Source organism: Polistes dominula, unplaced genomic scaffold, assembly GCF_049000335.1.
Source record: "Polistes dominula isolate Pdom_NZ unplaced genomic scaffold, Pdom_raw_medaka contig_22, whole genome shotgun sequence".
Taxonomy (NCBI): domain Eukaryota; kingdom Metazoa; phylum Arthropoda; class Insecta; order Hymenoptera; family Vespidae; genus Polistes; species Polistes dominula.
In genome coordinates this window covers 3,194,620-3,211,582 of record NW_028300966.1, presented here as the reverse complement: position 1 = coordinate 3,211,582, position 16,963 = coordinate 3,194,620, and the positions used below count along the sequence as shown (strand labels likewise).

General features: G+C 24.3%; 1 protein-coding gene across 1 annotated transcript; it reads right to left on the bottom strand.

The window, feature by feature from the left end:
- Positions 1–4,462: 4,462 nt before the first annotated feature.
- LOC149032453 (uncharacterized) lies at positions 4,463–13,596 on the bottom strand. Its single transcript, XM_089173114.1, has 10 exons — positions 13,417–13,596; positions 12,267–13,264; positions 12,034–12,193; positions 11,060–11,677; positions 10,456–10,728; positions 6,922–7,005; positions 5,782–6,785; positions 5,373–5,670; positions 4,672–5,286; positions 4,463–4,549 (listed from the first exon to the last, which is right to left on the bottom strand). The coding sequence occupies exons 1-10, from the start codon at positions 13,594–13,596 to the stop codon at positions 4,463–4,465; spliced, it is 4,317 nt and encodes a 1,438-aa protein (XP_089029240.1).
- Positions 13,597–16,963: the final 3,367 nt, after the last annotated feature.

The following is a 16,963-nucleotide window of genomic DNA, read 5'->3' as shown; positions in this document are numbered from 1 at the left end:
AAAGATCTGAACAACGAAAAATCTAAAAAATGCATTGAATCGTATCGCTCTCTCAGCTTATCGAACTGTGTACACTACGAGTCTCAAATTTCAGCTCCGTGGTAAGCTCCACCGATTCACGCTGAGCGTTCAACATCTTAAAAATTTTTTTATTTTATTGAAAAATTAGTATAAGTTTCTTAATTACGCAAATATCACAATTTGTAATATAATTTTCATATATGCACGGGTCAGTACATCTCTTTGGATATTTTTCATATAAAAAATAAAATTTAATAGACATATTTTATCTTTAGGTATCAAATATATTTTATAAAGAAGCAAAATATAAAAATGTGACAGTAATTTACTTGCTTTTGAATGGAATTTGTCAGCTGCTCCTCATTTATTCCACAGTATTCTCTAATTCTTTTTCTCTGGTGTATCTGATAATCATTTCATTTTTTTGTAAAATATTGTAGACAATACAATTATTATATTCTATTTATTTCGTAATTATTAATTACAATATTTGCAAAATAAATAATTTAATATTAACTTTTCAATAAAATAGAAACATTTTTAAATAGAAAAGAAATACCACGTTGGGTAAAATAAAAACAGACCACGCACCTTCTTTCTTTATTTCGACCGTCGGTTGGTTTGAACCTTATACTTTTGTCTACGTGCTTATCTTTGTTTATTCTTCTACCCTTCTATCGCTCCTACCTACAAACATTTTGAGTATCGAAAGAATACGTGTCCACGCTTTGTAGTATGCAGTCGCACACAAACACACACATATACAACCAGGAGCGATAACTACGAAGCATAGCATAAAGAGGAGACCGAGAATAGGAAAAACTGTATAGCTATATTCCTTCTCATTCTCTCGCAGGCTAAATCCTATATGTTCGTCTCTTTTTCTCTCATGAGTTAGTATAGCAGCCGTTTCATAGCTTCGTTAAATAGCTTCGTTACATAGCTCCGTTTCCGTTTATTTAATTTTCAGATCACTCCCATTCTCAAGAAGTTTTTACTTCTAAAAATTGTAATTTAAATTTGTATTAAAGAACTACGTTTGACAAAACTACGATCTATTGCCCTAACTATCTCTTTTTACAGTTGTTCAAATTGATTTCTATTGCTTCCTTAAATTTTACGTTGTCATTCCAAAAATTTAGCGAGTTTTTATTTAATTCAACAAGTTTTTAAATTGCTTCTAAATAGTACAAAGAAACTCATTGAAATATGAACACACTGGGAGCTAAGTTTCTAAAAAGATTGATTTTCATATATATCTTTGATTTCGTAAGGGTTTCAAGTACCAAAGAAGTATAAAAATTATTGCTTTATATTGATACTTTGTATAATTTCAGTATATGTTTAGACAAAACAAATCTTTATTATGATTTTTTCTTGCTGATATGTATCATTTATTTGATAAACAAGGAAAACTACAACAAAACTTTATTATCCAAATCGTATGTAGTAATATCTAAACATTCTTAGAAAAATCGAGGAGAATAAACCTTATGAAATTTCTAAGAAAGCTATATAATGAGTGAAATACCAGAATAATTTTTTAGAAAAGCAGAAGAAAATAAATAATTACCTTTTTTATTTAATTTATGTAACATAAAATAGCTATAACTTACAAGCAATATCAATGACCACAGATTTTAACTAAAGTATATTTCACATAGACACAAATAATCATTTCGTTAATATAGCTTGTTCTTTCGAATTATATTTAGTCTCAACGGTTGTAATTTTATTTAAATTTCATGAAAGAAGAAAAAATAAGTAAACAAGGAACTACAATATGATGTTATATATTCGCGCACTTTTAATGTAAATAGATTACATTTGATATTATCTCTTTTATGTGGTTATTCTTATATTATCCCTATTTTATTTTTTTTTGTCTTAAGTGATATTTTTTATTTCTCTTTTTATATTATTTTAATAATTCATTAATAAAAATTATTCTCTTTCACATTTTGTCTTCTTCCTTTCTTTATTCTATAATCGTCTTTTTTTGGCTACTTATATTTTATAAATTGTAATGGAAAAACAAAAAAAAGTGAAAAATGATATAACTATTTTTCACTAACCATTGTCTGATAAAAAAAATTGATTTAAATACTTACCAACAATTTAAAAAATAGTTGACCAATTAATATTTAAACGATTTAGTTTCTTTATCTATATTTTAATGTAGTAAATATAACGTATTATTGTCCGTATCAATTCAAATTGTTAGATTAAAATAACTATGTAGCAAAAATATGTTTACTTGTATGTAAACTCAAAGAACAATATTACCCGGAAAAGAATTGATATTTATATAAATCTAAGTACATTCGCAAAAAATCGAAATAAACAAATTATTATTAGATGGTTCAATAACAATTATGTTTATTATAATTATACCGTATAACCCTCAGAAACAAACGTGATTATAAACAAAATATTTAAATCTAAAAGAAAATGACTAACAGAGAGTAGAGCAAACAAGTGAAATCAGACTGGGTGACAATCTGAGACCGGTCCTATTCCTTCGTGTTTGATTTAGATGATTTTTCACAATAATTCGTAAAATACTTGAGGACATTCATTTACGCAAATACGCGTATAGGTAGAAAAAAAATTTAACGAGGAGAACTATCATTAGTCTTCTTGATTAGCTGCTGTATAAGTGACTCCAGAAAATAAATTACTATAATAAAAAATCAATATTATATCTTCAAAGAAGCAAGGAAAAAGGCAAAGGTTTGATCTGTTTATGATACTGTTATACAGTATAAAAGATTAAAACATATTATCTTTTTTTAATACAAGTATTCATTAGTCTAAAATATTTTATTTGCAAAAAAGTAAAGATGAAAGTCAAAATGACGTAAAGTTTAGCAGGATAACGCAACTGTTCACATTTGCTGACGATATTGTTTTATTTTAATTATTATATTTCATTTGTAATTAATAAATTTTACATTTTACAATATTTGATAAGGATTTACGTTACATACAAGATTTATGTTATTGTAAATTTGAATGATACCACGTTTTACAATACATTAAAATTTCTCTCTATTTTCCATCATACCATGGATTAAAAAAAAACAAATTATCAACAATAAATATTTTATTTTAATTTTATATGATAAAATAAAATATATATATTATATGTTACTATTAATATTCTATTTTAATTTTATAGAATAAAATAAAATATTTTATTTATCTAACTTTGATTCGTTATTTTAGTAGTATTCTATTTCAATTTTGAATAATCAACTACCTAAAATAATATATTTCAAATATTATTTTCAAATATATACCATGGCGTATTTTTCTTGCATTTATTTTTTCTGCAGAAAAAGTCATTTTTTAGTTTATTTGTTTTCGAAAAGTATTATAGTTTTCCTTAATTAAGAAAAATGACTACTTAACGAAAATAATAACTTAGAATTTAAAACCGACAATTGTCGATTCAAGTATTAATCTATAACAAATTACGATTTATTAACAAAAAATTACAATAAGTAAGAGATTATAAATGTATATGTAAATGTGATAATAAAATATATAAAACAAATTTTCACAGAACGTTAAATAAACTGCAATAGAAATAATGAGATTTCGACACAGATTTCAATCTTTCTATAATTATTAGTCTCGAATATTATACACGAAAAAATGACAATATTCAACAGTCATTATTTAATATTAGTATGATAAAATTTTTAGTACTATACATTCATCATTAAAACGAACACAAAAATTACTTTTCTGATTAAATTTACTATACATGCAATTTAAATTATATAAGATTGATCAATTAAAAGAAAAACAAATGAACTAACAAGTTTCCAATTTTAATTTTTTTTTAAGATCTTAGGTGATCTCAGATGAATACAAGAATATGTTGAAAGTATCGCAAAGACGATATTTAGAAACCGTTAAGACTCAGTTAGTTGTTTTGTTTTTAATTAATCATGTATAAGACACAGTATTTTTTTAAAGAACAATAAATAATACCATCAAAACACAAAAACACACGGCAGCTTACAACAAAAGGCTCTCAAGTAAGGAAACCAAAAAATTTTACAATAAGAATTACTTTTTTTTAAAGTTCAACACATGACAAAGGTTTTCCTTTTCAGTTATATACTTCTTCTTCTGCCACTTTAAGAAATTGAAAATACTTAACTATCCTGTCTACTTCTATTAGTATAAGAAACTGCATATTCTTCTCTTTCAGGTCTTATATATATTCCTCTATTAAATACGATAACCAGAGTATAAATTGTTCCAGCCGCTGCTAATAATACTATAAATATTACAATAACTGGCGTTAATTTTGAAACAGTTTGGCACATATGGTCTATATTTATCTTATGCAATGGAATATTGTTATTTGGACATTTAAAATTTTTTAGATCTTTATAAAAAAATCGACTTGATATGAGGAATTTCATTAGATCATAATTTTTGCAAGTACATAAAATTGGGTTTCCACTAAAAGTAAATTTTTTCCAAGATATTGATTCCAAGTGATATGCAACTACAGAATCAATTATTGATATATTGTTATTATGTAATTCTAATACCTAAACAAAAAAAAATAAGAAAAATGTATACAAATTTCCAGACTAATTTTAATGAATAAAATAAAAAATTTCTTACTTGAAGACTACTTGGTAATCCATCAAGCGTTACGTTAGATATCTTATTATTAGATAAGAGTAAACTCGTAACGTTTATTGGATATAAGGGTTTAAGTGACGGTATCTCCTTTAAATAATTTCCTGTCAAATTTATAATTAAAGGATTGTCTTTTTGAAAGATAATCCTTGTCTTATCGATTACAAATTTAGTCTTTTTTCTATACGAGCAATCTAAAATACGAGTCTTGTCTAACAGTCTAACACTACAAGTACAACCATCTTGACACCGTTCTGTAGTTTTAAAGTATTCGTTCTCACTACATATATAATTTTCGAAATTCAGATTAATAATTTCTTTATCAATCACTCCATCAGTGCTTAGACACGTTAAATTTCCGAATGTAATAGAATAACTATCATAAACTTCTTTGGACATGTTTTTTCTAAAATAACGTAAAATATTATAAAAAGAACAACCACATAATAAAGGATTGTGTTGCATGTAAATAACAGTATTACGGTCCTCTTTAGACTTAGATACAATTTCCTCGATCTGATCTAAATTTAAATATGTTATATTATTATAACTCAGATCGACTATAATTTCGAGTGACGGTAAAGTGAATAAAGATGTCTACGGGATAAAAAAAATAAATAAATAAAGCTACATTTAGACGATTATTTAAGCTTATGTATTTATACTCTATTTCATTATCTTACCGATACGTTACTAATCATGTTGTGACTCAAATCTAAAATCATTAAGTCATTATTACCAGTTGACCAATCATCAAAAAACTGTTTATTGCTACAATTCGATAAATACAATTCTTTTAGAAGTTGATTTGCATCAAATAATGGCAATTGGTGATCTATCTGATTCAATTTTAACGGATTATGAGATAACCTTGCAATGTTTAGATTTTTAAGTGAGAGAAATCCCTCTCTGCTTACATAATTTATTCGATTTCTTTCCATATTTATTTCATATAAAGAACCCAAGCCGTTAAATAGATCACTAAAAAATAAACAGTTTTTTAAATAAATGCATGATTAAAATAAAATGTTGCTGGTGTTTATGAAATTATACTACACAAGTTATATTCAAAAAAATTTTTTGATAACTTACTTTGATACACGAGAAATTAAGTTGTTTGAAAAATCAAGAACTTCTAAGTTTTCCATATCTTCAAAAATATTATCAGGAAGAGTTTCAAGCTTGTTGTTTTTTAATGACAGATATTTAACATTTTTCAGACCATGGAAAATCTTCACGAATAAAGTAATGAGAGAATTATCGTCTAAGTATATACGCTCTAACGAAATTAACTCCCAGAAAAGATTTTCTGGTAAAAATGTAAATCTGTTATTGTTCAAATAAATATTTTGAAGTTCTTCTAAATACGATAAAAAATAATCTGGCACGGTGTCCATTTTATTATTATGTAGATATAGCTTTCTCAATTTTTTATTTTTCTCGAACAAATTTTGTGGGATAGAAGAGAATTGATTACTAGAGATGTCAAGCTCTTCCAAATTCTTTAAATCATCAAACAAAGTTAACGGAAGATCTACCAAGTTATTACGAGATAGATCCAAATATCTTAAAGATACTAATTCTTTAAATATTCCAGCTTTGATTTCATGCAAATGATTTAAACTGATATTTAAATATTCCAGATTTATTAAATTATTAAATGTTCCGTTATGTATTTCTTCTAATCCACTACAAAATAAATTAATTCTTTTTAGCTTCAGATTCTTATGAAAAATATCACCGGATAAAGAAAGAGAATTATTTGATAAGTCAATATGCTCTAATGAAGGAATATCCCAAAACAAATCACTAGGAATCTCAGTTAAACCATTATGAGATAAAATTAATTTTTTCAAATATGTAAATCCATGTAATTGCTTTCTTTCTATTGGTTCGTTAACAGCTCTAAAAGCTTGAAATATTAGGATTTGTGTGTCACTTGCACCTAATCTTTCCACCACCTCTTTTAAAGTAGGTGAATCCGTTAATCCACAGTATTGGATAGTAACATTTTTAAGGATTGATTTGATTCGACGGCTCATAAAATAAAAATGTTGCCATCCACTTTGCCATTTGCTCCAATCTTTACAAACGATCTGTAAATATATCATTTTATTTTACTCAAAGAAACTAAGAAATTAATTGATTAAAACAAATATAAGACTTAAGATTATCTGAATAAATCTCTTTAATATAGAATTACTTTGAATTAAAAAACTTCTGCGTATATACCTTCACTTCATTCCTTGATTTTATGGTGATGTTAAATCCTGTACTATCTTTAACATCACAAATAGCATTTCTTTCCAACGGATCCTTTAACGAGCAATCGCAAATTGCGTTCTCATTGCAAGGAATACATTTGATTGGTGTGAACGTAATTAAAAATATGACTAAGATTCTGATAATCATTTTTGTTAATTATTCGCTAGAAGAAAAAAAAATTGAAGAAACAAATTTAATGTTGCTCGTAATAATTCAGTTTTAAAATACAATTTAAATTGAAAAAAATTGTAATTTAAATTTGCATTAAAGAACTACGTTTGACAAAGCTACGATTTATTGCTCTAACTATCTTTTCTTATAGGTGTTCAAATTGATTTCTATTGGTTTCTGATATTTTACGTTATCATTCCAAAAATTTAGCGAGTTTTTATTTAATTCAACAAGTTTTTAAATTGCTTCTAAATAGCACAAAGAAACTCATTTAAATATGAACATACTTGGAGCTAAGTTTCTAAGAAGACTGATTTTCATATATATTTTTGATATCGTAAGGGTTTCAAGTACCAAAGAAGTATAAAAATTATTGCTTTATATTGATACTTGATACAATATCAGTTTATGTTTAGATTAAATAAATTTATAATATGATTTTTCCTTGCTGATATGTATCATTACTTTAATAAACAGAGAAACTACAACAAAGCTTTATTATTCAAATCGTATGTAGTAATATCTAAACATTCTTAGAAAAATCGAGTAGAATAAACCTTATGAAATTTCTAAGAAAACTATTATAATCGGTAAAATACCAGAATAATTTTTAAGAAAAACAGGAGAAATCAAATAATTACTTTTCTTATTTAACTTATGTAACATAAAATAGCTTTAATTTACAAGCAATATCAATGACCACAGATTTTAATTAAAGTAAATCACTCAAATAGACATAAATAATTATTTCGTTAAACAAGCTTGTTATTTCAAATCAAATTTACCTGGCGGTTATAATTTTATTTAAATTAAACATATTTATTTCAAATACTTTATTGTATTTAAATTTGACCTAATTTGAGGAAACAATAACGAAATATATGAAAGATGAAAAAATAAGTAAACAAAGAACTTTCATATAATGTTAAATATTCGCGCACTTTTACTGTAAATAGATTCTATTAGAATTTATCTCTTTTATGTTTTTTTTTTTTTATATGATTCTTACTTTATTTTTCTTTGTCTTATATTATTCTTATTATTTCTCTTATTCTTATTTTTATTAATTACTAATAAAAATTATTATCTTTCATGTTTTTTCTTATTCTTTTCTTTATTGTATCATTTTCTTTTCTTGATTACTTATATTTTATAAATTATAATGGAAAAACGGATTTTTGAATATACCAATTTTTTCCTAACCATTGTCTGATAAAAGAAAATTGATTTACATACTTACCTACAATTTAAGAAATAGTTGACCAATTATTAATTCAACGATTCAGTTCCTTTATCTGTATGTAAATTTAGTAAAAATAACGTATTATTGTTCTTTTTAATTCAAACTGTTACATCAAAATAACTATCTGGCAAAAGTGTACTTACTTCTATGTAAGCCCAAATAATAATATTACACCGAAAATAATTTATATTTATGTAAATATAAGAACATTCGCGAAAAACGAATCTAATTAATTATAATTAGATATATTGATAAACAATAAACCAATATTCATGATTTTCGTTAACCTCCAACAAGCTTTTAACATATTAAACCTTGGAAATGTACAGTTCCTGAGAGCCATAGGAGTAAACTGCAAAATAATAAAGACAATAAAAGAATTTAATACTCAAAATATAACATTTACTAAAACATGGGAAAGATCCGAATGACCAGTTGAATCAGTCAGGGTGACAATCTTTGTCAGATCTTCTCCAACATGATCATTGTTGAAACAATCAAATAGGTGAAAACAGATGCAGAAGAAGTTAAACTTGGAAAGAAGAAAAAAATATAAAAATAATATATTATAACTAATAAAAATTTAGAGATAGAATAATGATTATATCGTAATTATATCGTAACTAATAAAGATTTGTATAAATGCTTGGTAATATTTCGAGTTGAATATAATTCTCATTTTATTGGTATAAATCAATTTTTTAGCAAATAAATAAACAAAAGATTATTATCCTATTTTATATACTATATTTTTACGTTTAATAATATAGTTTTTGAAATATCATAAATCAAGATTATATCTTCAAAGAATCAAGATAAAAGGATAGGGTTTGATCTGTTTATAATAATGTTATACAGCATAAACTTTTAAAAAATATTTACTTTTATTTAATACAAGTATTCTCTAGTATAAAATATTTTATTTCTTTACAAATGATACTTCTTTTAAATATATTTTATACATGTAAGCAACTTTTCCTAAAAAATGCAACTTTTTTCGAAATATGTGTAAAATATTTGTTAACGTGAATATCTCCTTTTACATTACATTAAAATTTCTCACTATTCACCTCTATACCGAGGAGTAGTAAAAATATACAATATTACATAATATACATAATATATATAATATCCACAATATATTACATATTATTATATAACATTACAATTAATGTACAGTCTAAATATTTTATTTTCACGTTACTTTTGCTTTTTTTCTAATTACTTGTACTTTAAATTATCACAATAAAATATTTTATTTAATATTCTAAGAAAAAAATAAAATATTTTACTTATTAAAATTTTATTTAGTACTATTTTCTTTTAATATTGAAAAATCTACTACTTAAAATTGTAATTGAAATACTCATTTTCAGATTTATTGTCTAACGCTTTATAATTTATCTTGCGTTTATTCTTAATACAGAAAGAGTCATTTTATTTTATTTGTTTTCGAAAAGTATTATACAGTTTTTCTTACTTAAAAAAAAAAAACAATAACTACTTGACGAAAATAATAATTTAGAATTTCATACCGCAAATTTTGTTATCTCAAATATTAAATTATAATACTTTACAATTAAATAACAATAAATAACAATAGGTATGAGATTATAAATGTATATGTAAAAGTGATAATAAAATGTATACAAAAAAATTTCAACTAAACGTTAGATAAACCGTAATAAAAATTACAGGTTTTTAACACAGATTTCAATCTTTCTATAATTATTAGTCTCTGATATTATATAGAAAAAAAAATAACTTTGTTTAATGTTTTAATTTTTAATTAGTTATCTATGAGACACAGTGTTTTTTTACATGAACAATAAATAATACCACATTAAAACTAAAAGACACAACTAGTTACAACAAAAAGCGCTGAAATAATAGAAACAAAGTGTTTACAATAAGGATTACTTCTTTTTAAATTCTAAAACGGGACGAAAATTTTTCTTTTTATTTATTTAATTGTTTTTTCTAGGGGAAGAATATTTTGGTCCTAATCTTCTACGTAAACTAAATGTTTGGATAGTTGGTCTTTTATAATATTTAATAACTAAAAGAATGATTGAAACAAGACTTGCTATCAAAAAAAATGATAAATAATATGAATGAAATAAACACAATTTTTCTACTTCTATCTCATTCAAAGGAATATTAGTATCCTTACATTTTATATTTTCTAGATCGTTATAATAAATTTCATTTGATTTTAGGAAAGCAATTAGTTTTTGATTATCGCAATCACATATAATTGGGTTCCCACTTAAAGTTAATTTTTTCAAATATGCAGATTTCAAATAATCTAAAACTTCAGAATCAATTCTTGATATATTATTATTATGTAATTCCAATACCTGAAAACATAAAAGAAGAATTAATGAAAATTTTGTAAAATATCTCTTACCAATGAAATATATACAAATTAGTATAATAAGAATTATTATATATATTATTATATTATAATATTATAATATATATATATATATATTATTTATTATTTTATATTATATCGAAATAATTAAATATAAATTTAATAAATATATAAATAAAAATTATATATATATATATAAATTCATTTTTATAAAAATTTTTAAATTTAAAATGACGTGAATCACGTCAGCGGTTACGAATGTGTTAATAGTATATAAAAATTATTATTATAGAATTAATATTAATTATTAGTACCTCGAGGTTATGTGGTAATTTATCAATTGTTATTTTAGATATTTTGTTATTGGATAAGAGATAATCCGTTATTGTAATTGAATGTAAAAATCCAATTGATGGTATCTCAGTTAAAACATTTCCTGTCAGATTAATTATTAAAGCATTGTCGTCTTCCTGAAAGATTACTTTTTTCTCATCGATTAATAATTCAGACATGTTTTTATACGAACAATCTAAAATACGAGTATGATCTGACGGTCTTATTCTACAAGTACAACCATTTTGACATAGTACTTCAGTTTTATGGTATTCATTCTCGAAACATTCATAAGTTCTATATTTCAGATTACTAATTTCTATCTCGTTCGTTCCATTAGGTTGCACACACGTTAAATTTTCCAATATAATAGTAAAGTATTTGTAAACTTTATTGGACATCTCTCGTTCACGATAACGCAAAAGATTATATATACTACAATCACATATTAAAGGATTATGTTCAAAGTAGATTAACATGTTACGCTGATCTGTACTCTGATTTGCCATATCCTCGATTTGATCTAAATCAATGTTTCTTATTTGATTATACCTCAGATCGATTATAATATCGATTGATGGTGATAAGAATAAAGATGTCTACAGAAAAAAAAATAAATAGAACTAAATAATAAACGATTATTGTAAAAAATCTTTAACAGCACAAAATATTGAAAAATATTGAATATATGTGTTTTCAATATTTTGTGCTACTAAGGAATGTATTTACTTTCTTTTTTGTTATATTATTTTTTTATTTGATTTATTAAAAAGATATTACTTAAAAGTATAATTATATAATAAAATATGCTATTTACCGATAAGTTTTTAATGAAGTTGTGACTCAAATTTAAAAATTTTAATTCACTGCTACCATTTGACCAATCATCAAAGAAATAATTAATACTGCAGTTCGATAAATGCAATTCTTTGAGATATCGATTTTTATTAAATACTGACAATTTGTTATTGATATAAGTCAATCTTAGCGGGTTATGAGAAAACTTAGCAATTCTTAGATTTAAAAGAGAGATAAAAGCATTTCTATCGATAGATTTTAATTGATTTCTTTCCATATTTAATTCTTTCAAAGAAATCAAGCCGTAAAAAAGATAACTAAAAAATATTTAATTTTTAAAGAAAAAAATATAATAAAAATATATTTTTTATAAATTGTTAATTAATTTACCATGATACACGAGCAATTAAATTGTTTGACAAATTAAGTGCCTTTAAATTTTCCATATCTCTAAAAATTTTATCAGGAAGTGTTTCAAGTTTGTTGTTTTTTATTGACAGTAATGTAACATTTTTTAGACCACGGAAGATATTCTTGGGTAAAGTATCAAGAGAGTTATCGTCTAAATAGATATACTTTAATGATGTTGAACCCCAGAAAAGATTTTCAGGTAAATATTTAAATCCATTATTGTTCAAATAGACTTGGTAAAGCTTTGTAAAATTCGCTAAAAGATTATCTGGCAAGATGTTCAATTTTTCGATATTATTCTGTAGATATAGTTTTCCCAATTCTTTATTTTCATCGAATAGTTTTGGTGGAATAGAAGAAAACTTATTCAGAGAAATATCAAGAATCTCTAATTTTTTTAACATATAAAAAATGGAAAACGGTAAACTCACTAATCCAGTTCTTGTTAGATTCAAATTTGTTAAAGACACTAATTTATCAAACGTTCCAGGTTTGATTTCATACAATCGATTTGAACTAATATTTAGAACCTTTAGATTTTTTAAATTTTTAAATGTTCTCTCATGTATTGTTTCTATTCCACTTGAAGCTAAATTAAGTTCTCTTAGATTCGGAGTTGTATCGAAAATTTCAACGGGTAGATCCAAATTATTATTTGATAAATCAATGTGATCCAATTTAGGATAATTCAAAAACAAATCACGAGGAATATTAGTTAAACCGTTATTAGATAAAACTAATTTTTTCAGATATTGGAATCCTTGAAGATGCTCTCTTTTTAGTGTCTTGAAAAGGTTTTTAAATGATTGAAAGATGAGCGTGTTTGTATCTTTTGCTCCTAATTGTTTTATCACTTGTTTTAAACTAATCTTATTTGATAATCCACATTTTTCAAAGCTCAGAGATTCAATTACTTTATCGGAATTATAGCTCCGAATATAAAATTTTTCCCATCCTTCCCAATTTCTACAAACAATCTGTAAATTAATTACTTTACTTTACTCTATAAGAAATTATTTGATTAAACCAGACATATAAGATTTAAGACATTTAGAATAAATTTAATCAATTTAATTGATAAAGATATTGAATAAAATTGTATCGAATAAAAAAACTTCCGTTTATATACCTTTAAATTATTCCTTGAATTAATGCTGACAAAAAATCCTGTACTATTATTAACAGTACAATTAATATTTATTTCGTTCGAACCTTTTGACGAACAATCGCAATTGGGATTCTCATTGCAAGGAGTACCTTTAATTGGTGTGAATGTAATTAAAAATATGACTAAGATTCTGGTAATCATTTTCTGTTGCTTATCCACTAGAATAATAACGAACGATATACAACAACAAAATCTTTTAGAATAACAAAAGAAAAAATGATAATTAAATTAATTATTAAATTCATATATCTTAAAAGAGATATAATTAAAAAGCAATATCGAATACTACAGATTTGAACTAAAGTAAATTTAACCGATTACCACAAATAATCATTTAGTTAAATTTGTTTGTTAATTCAAATTAAATTTACTTGACGGTTAATATTCTATTTCAATTAAATGTGTTTATTTCTAATAGTTTATCAATTAAGATTCGATCTAAATCAAGAAAGCAATGTTGGGAGTATACACAAATTATATGAAATATAAAAACAAGTAAACAAGAGACTTCAATATAATGTAATAAGCTTGTCACAACTTCTAATATAAATGGCTTATATTAGATTCTTTCACTGGTATGTATATCCTTTCTTATATTAATTTTATTTTATTTTTTTCTTTGTCTTATATGATACTTATTATTTCTTTTATTTTTATTCTAGTTAATCACTTATGAAAATTATTTTGTTTCTTATTTTTTTTCTAACTTTACTCTAGTATTGTCTTTCCTAGATTACTTATATTTTATAGATTGTAATCAAAAAATCTAATATATAATATAACCATTTATTTCTAGCCATTCTCTGATAAAAGAAAATTAATTTATATACTTACCTACAATTTTAGTTGAGCAAGTAATAATTAGACGATTCAGTTACTTCATTTATATTATGATCTATCTTTCATCTCCTAACTCAGTTATTTTACTTGATATTAAATTATTATTATGCACTAATTTAATATTAATAATAAATAAAAGTTTGTTTTTTTACTTTTTAATAGATAAGGAACTTACGAAATTAAACAAAATGAATATTACAATAATAAAATTAGAACTATCTATCACAAGCGTACTTACTTCTGTGTAAACCAGTAGAATAAGTAGAATAATATAACTATGAGAAGGATTTATATTTATATAAGGATAAGGACATTAGCAAGAAACCTAAACTAACGAATTATTATTAAATACATCAATAAGAATTATGTTTAGTATAATTCTACAATTTAAAACATTAACACATTTGGTTAAATTAGTTCTGCCATGCTGTATAAATAGAATAATTAGATAATATTATTTGCAATAAATATTATTATTGTAAACATTTTTAAAATTTAATTCTATATAATTATTTATATGTAGAGCTCGTTAAATTATCTTATTTTAAAACGACGAAAATTATCGTGAGCTTTTCAATTGGACAATAATATTTAGTTGGTAAGTTTGCTTCTTTTACGAATTTCTTCATCTAGTATTGATTCAGGGAGTATGTCCTTGATTTTCATTCGCTATCAAAATCTATTTTGATTCTTTAAATTATCTTGTTATATTTCATATTTTAATTTAAATTACAGGTTTACAGAGCAGATTTTAATCTTTCTATGATTATTAGTCTCAAATATTATTTATGAAAAAATAACAATATTCAACACTTTCTATTTTATATTAGTTTTAAAAATTTATTAGTACTAAATACACACAATTATGACGAAAACATAAATTACATTTCTGATTAAGTATATTATAAATTCAATCTTTATTATATAAAATTGATCAGACGTAAAAAGTAAACAAATAAACCAACTAGCTTTGTATTTTAACCACTCCTTTAGATCCTAAAAAATCTCAGATGGATATAAGAAAAGGTCGAAACGATTACAAAGACGACACTTAACAACCGTTCAAAACAAAACTTAGTTGATTGTTTTGTTTTTTTATTAATTATGTACGTCACACAGTTTTTTTCAAAGAAAAATAAATAATAGTATTATAATAAAAACACACGACAACTTATAATAAAACGCTCTGAAGTAATAGAGACAAAACGTTTAAGATAAGGATTACTCTTTTTCAAAGTTCAATATGTGACGTACGTTTTTATTTCTCTTCGAATAAAATGTACGCAATTTTTTTTATTTACCATCTTCTGATCAGTCTTCTATAACAAAAAATAGCAAATGTAGAATTGAGTAAAGTTACGACTACTACAAAATAAACAGTAAAAAATTCATAAAAGACACATAATCCTTCTGCGTCTATCTCGTTGATAGGAACTTTCGTATTCCAACATTTCATGCCATATTGACTTTCATTATAAGCTGGATGTGATTGAAGGTAAAAAATAAGATTTTGATTACTGCAAATACACAGAATTGGGTTGCAACTTAAAATGAGTTTTTTCAAAGATATAGATTTCAAGTAATCTACAACATTTGAATCAATTGTTGATATATTGTTATTATGTAAATCCAATACCTAAAAAAAAAGAAAAAATTAAGAGAATGTATAAAAATTTTGTAAATAGTTCTTACGAAGAAATTAAAAATAGTAAAATAAGAAATATCATACTTGAAGGCTTCTTGGTAATTTATCAAGCGTTATTTTAGATATATTGTTATTGGAGAGGATAAAACTCGTAAAGTTCATAGGTTCTAAAGATTTAGTTGATGGTATTTCCGTCAAAGAATTTCCTGTGAAATTTATTATAAAAGAATAATTTCTCTGTATGTTAACTTTGCTCTCATCGAATAAAAATTGAGACATGTTTTTATATGAGCAATCTAAAATACGAGTCTGGTCTGACGGTCTTACGCTACAAGTACAACCATCTTGACATCGTTTTGTAGTGTTAAAGTAGTCGTGCTCGGAACATAAATAAGTGCTTGAATTCAGATTTCTTATTTCTATCCCGTTCGATCCATCACGTTGTATACACGTTAAATTTCCCAATACAATATTAAAGTAATGGTAAACTGGATTGAGCATCTTTCTTTCATTATAACGCAAAAGATCATACAAGCTACAGTCACATGAGATAGGATTATGATCCATGTAAATGATAATGTCACTGTTCTTAATGCTTCGACGTTCCATATTCTCAATCTGATCTAAAGGAAAATTAGTTATATTATTATACCTCAGATCGATTGAAATTTGACGCGGTGGAAATAGGAATGAAGACGCCTAAAAAAAAAAATAAAGTAAAACTAAATGCAGACGATTATTAAAGCCTATGTAATTATTTTTTTCTACTTCGTGATCTTACCGAAACTTTTGTAATAAAGTTGTGACTCAGATCCAAAATAATTAAATCTTCGTTGTCAATTGACCAATCTTCAAAAAAGAGGTTAATGCTGCAGTTTGATAAATGCAATTCTTTGAGATATCGATTGCTATAAAATACTGACAATCCTTTTCTTATACCAGTCAATCTTAGCGGATTATGAGAAAACCTAGCAATTCTTAGATTTATAAGGTTGATAAAAGCATAACTATCGATATGTTTTA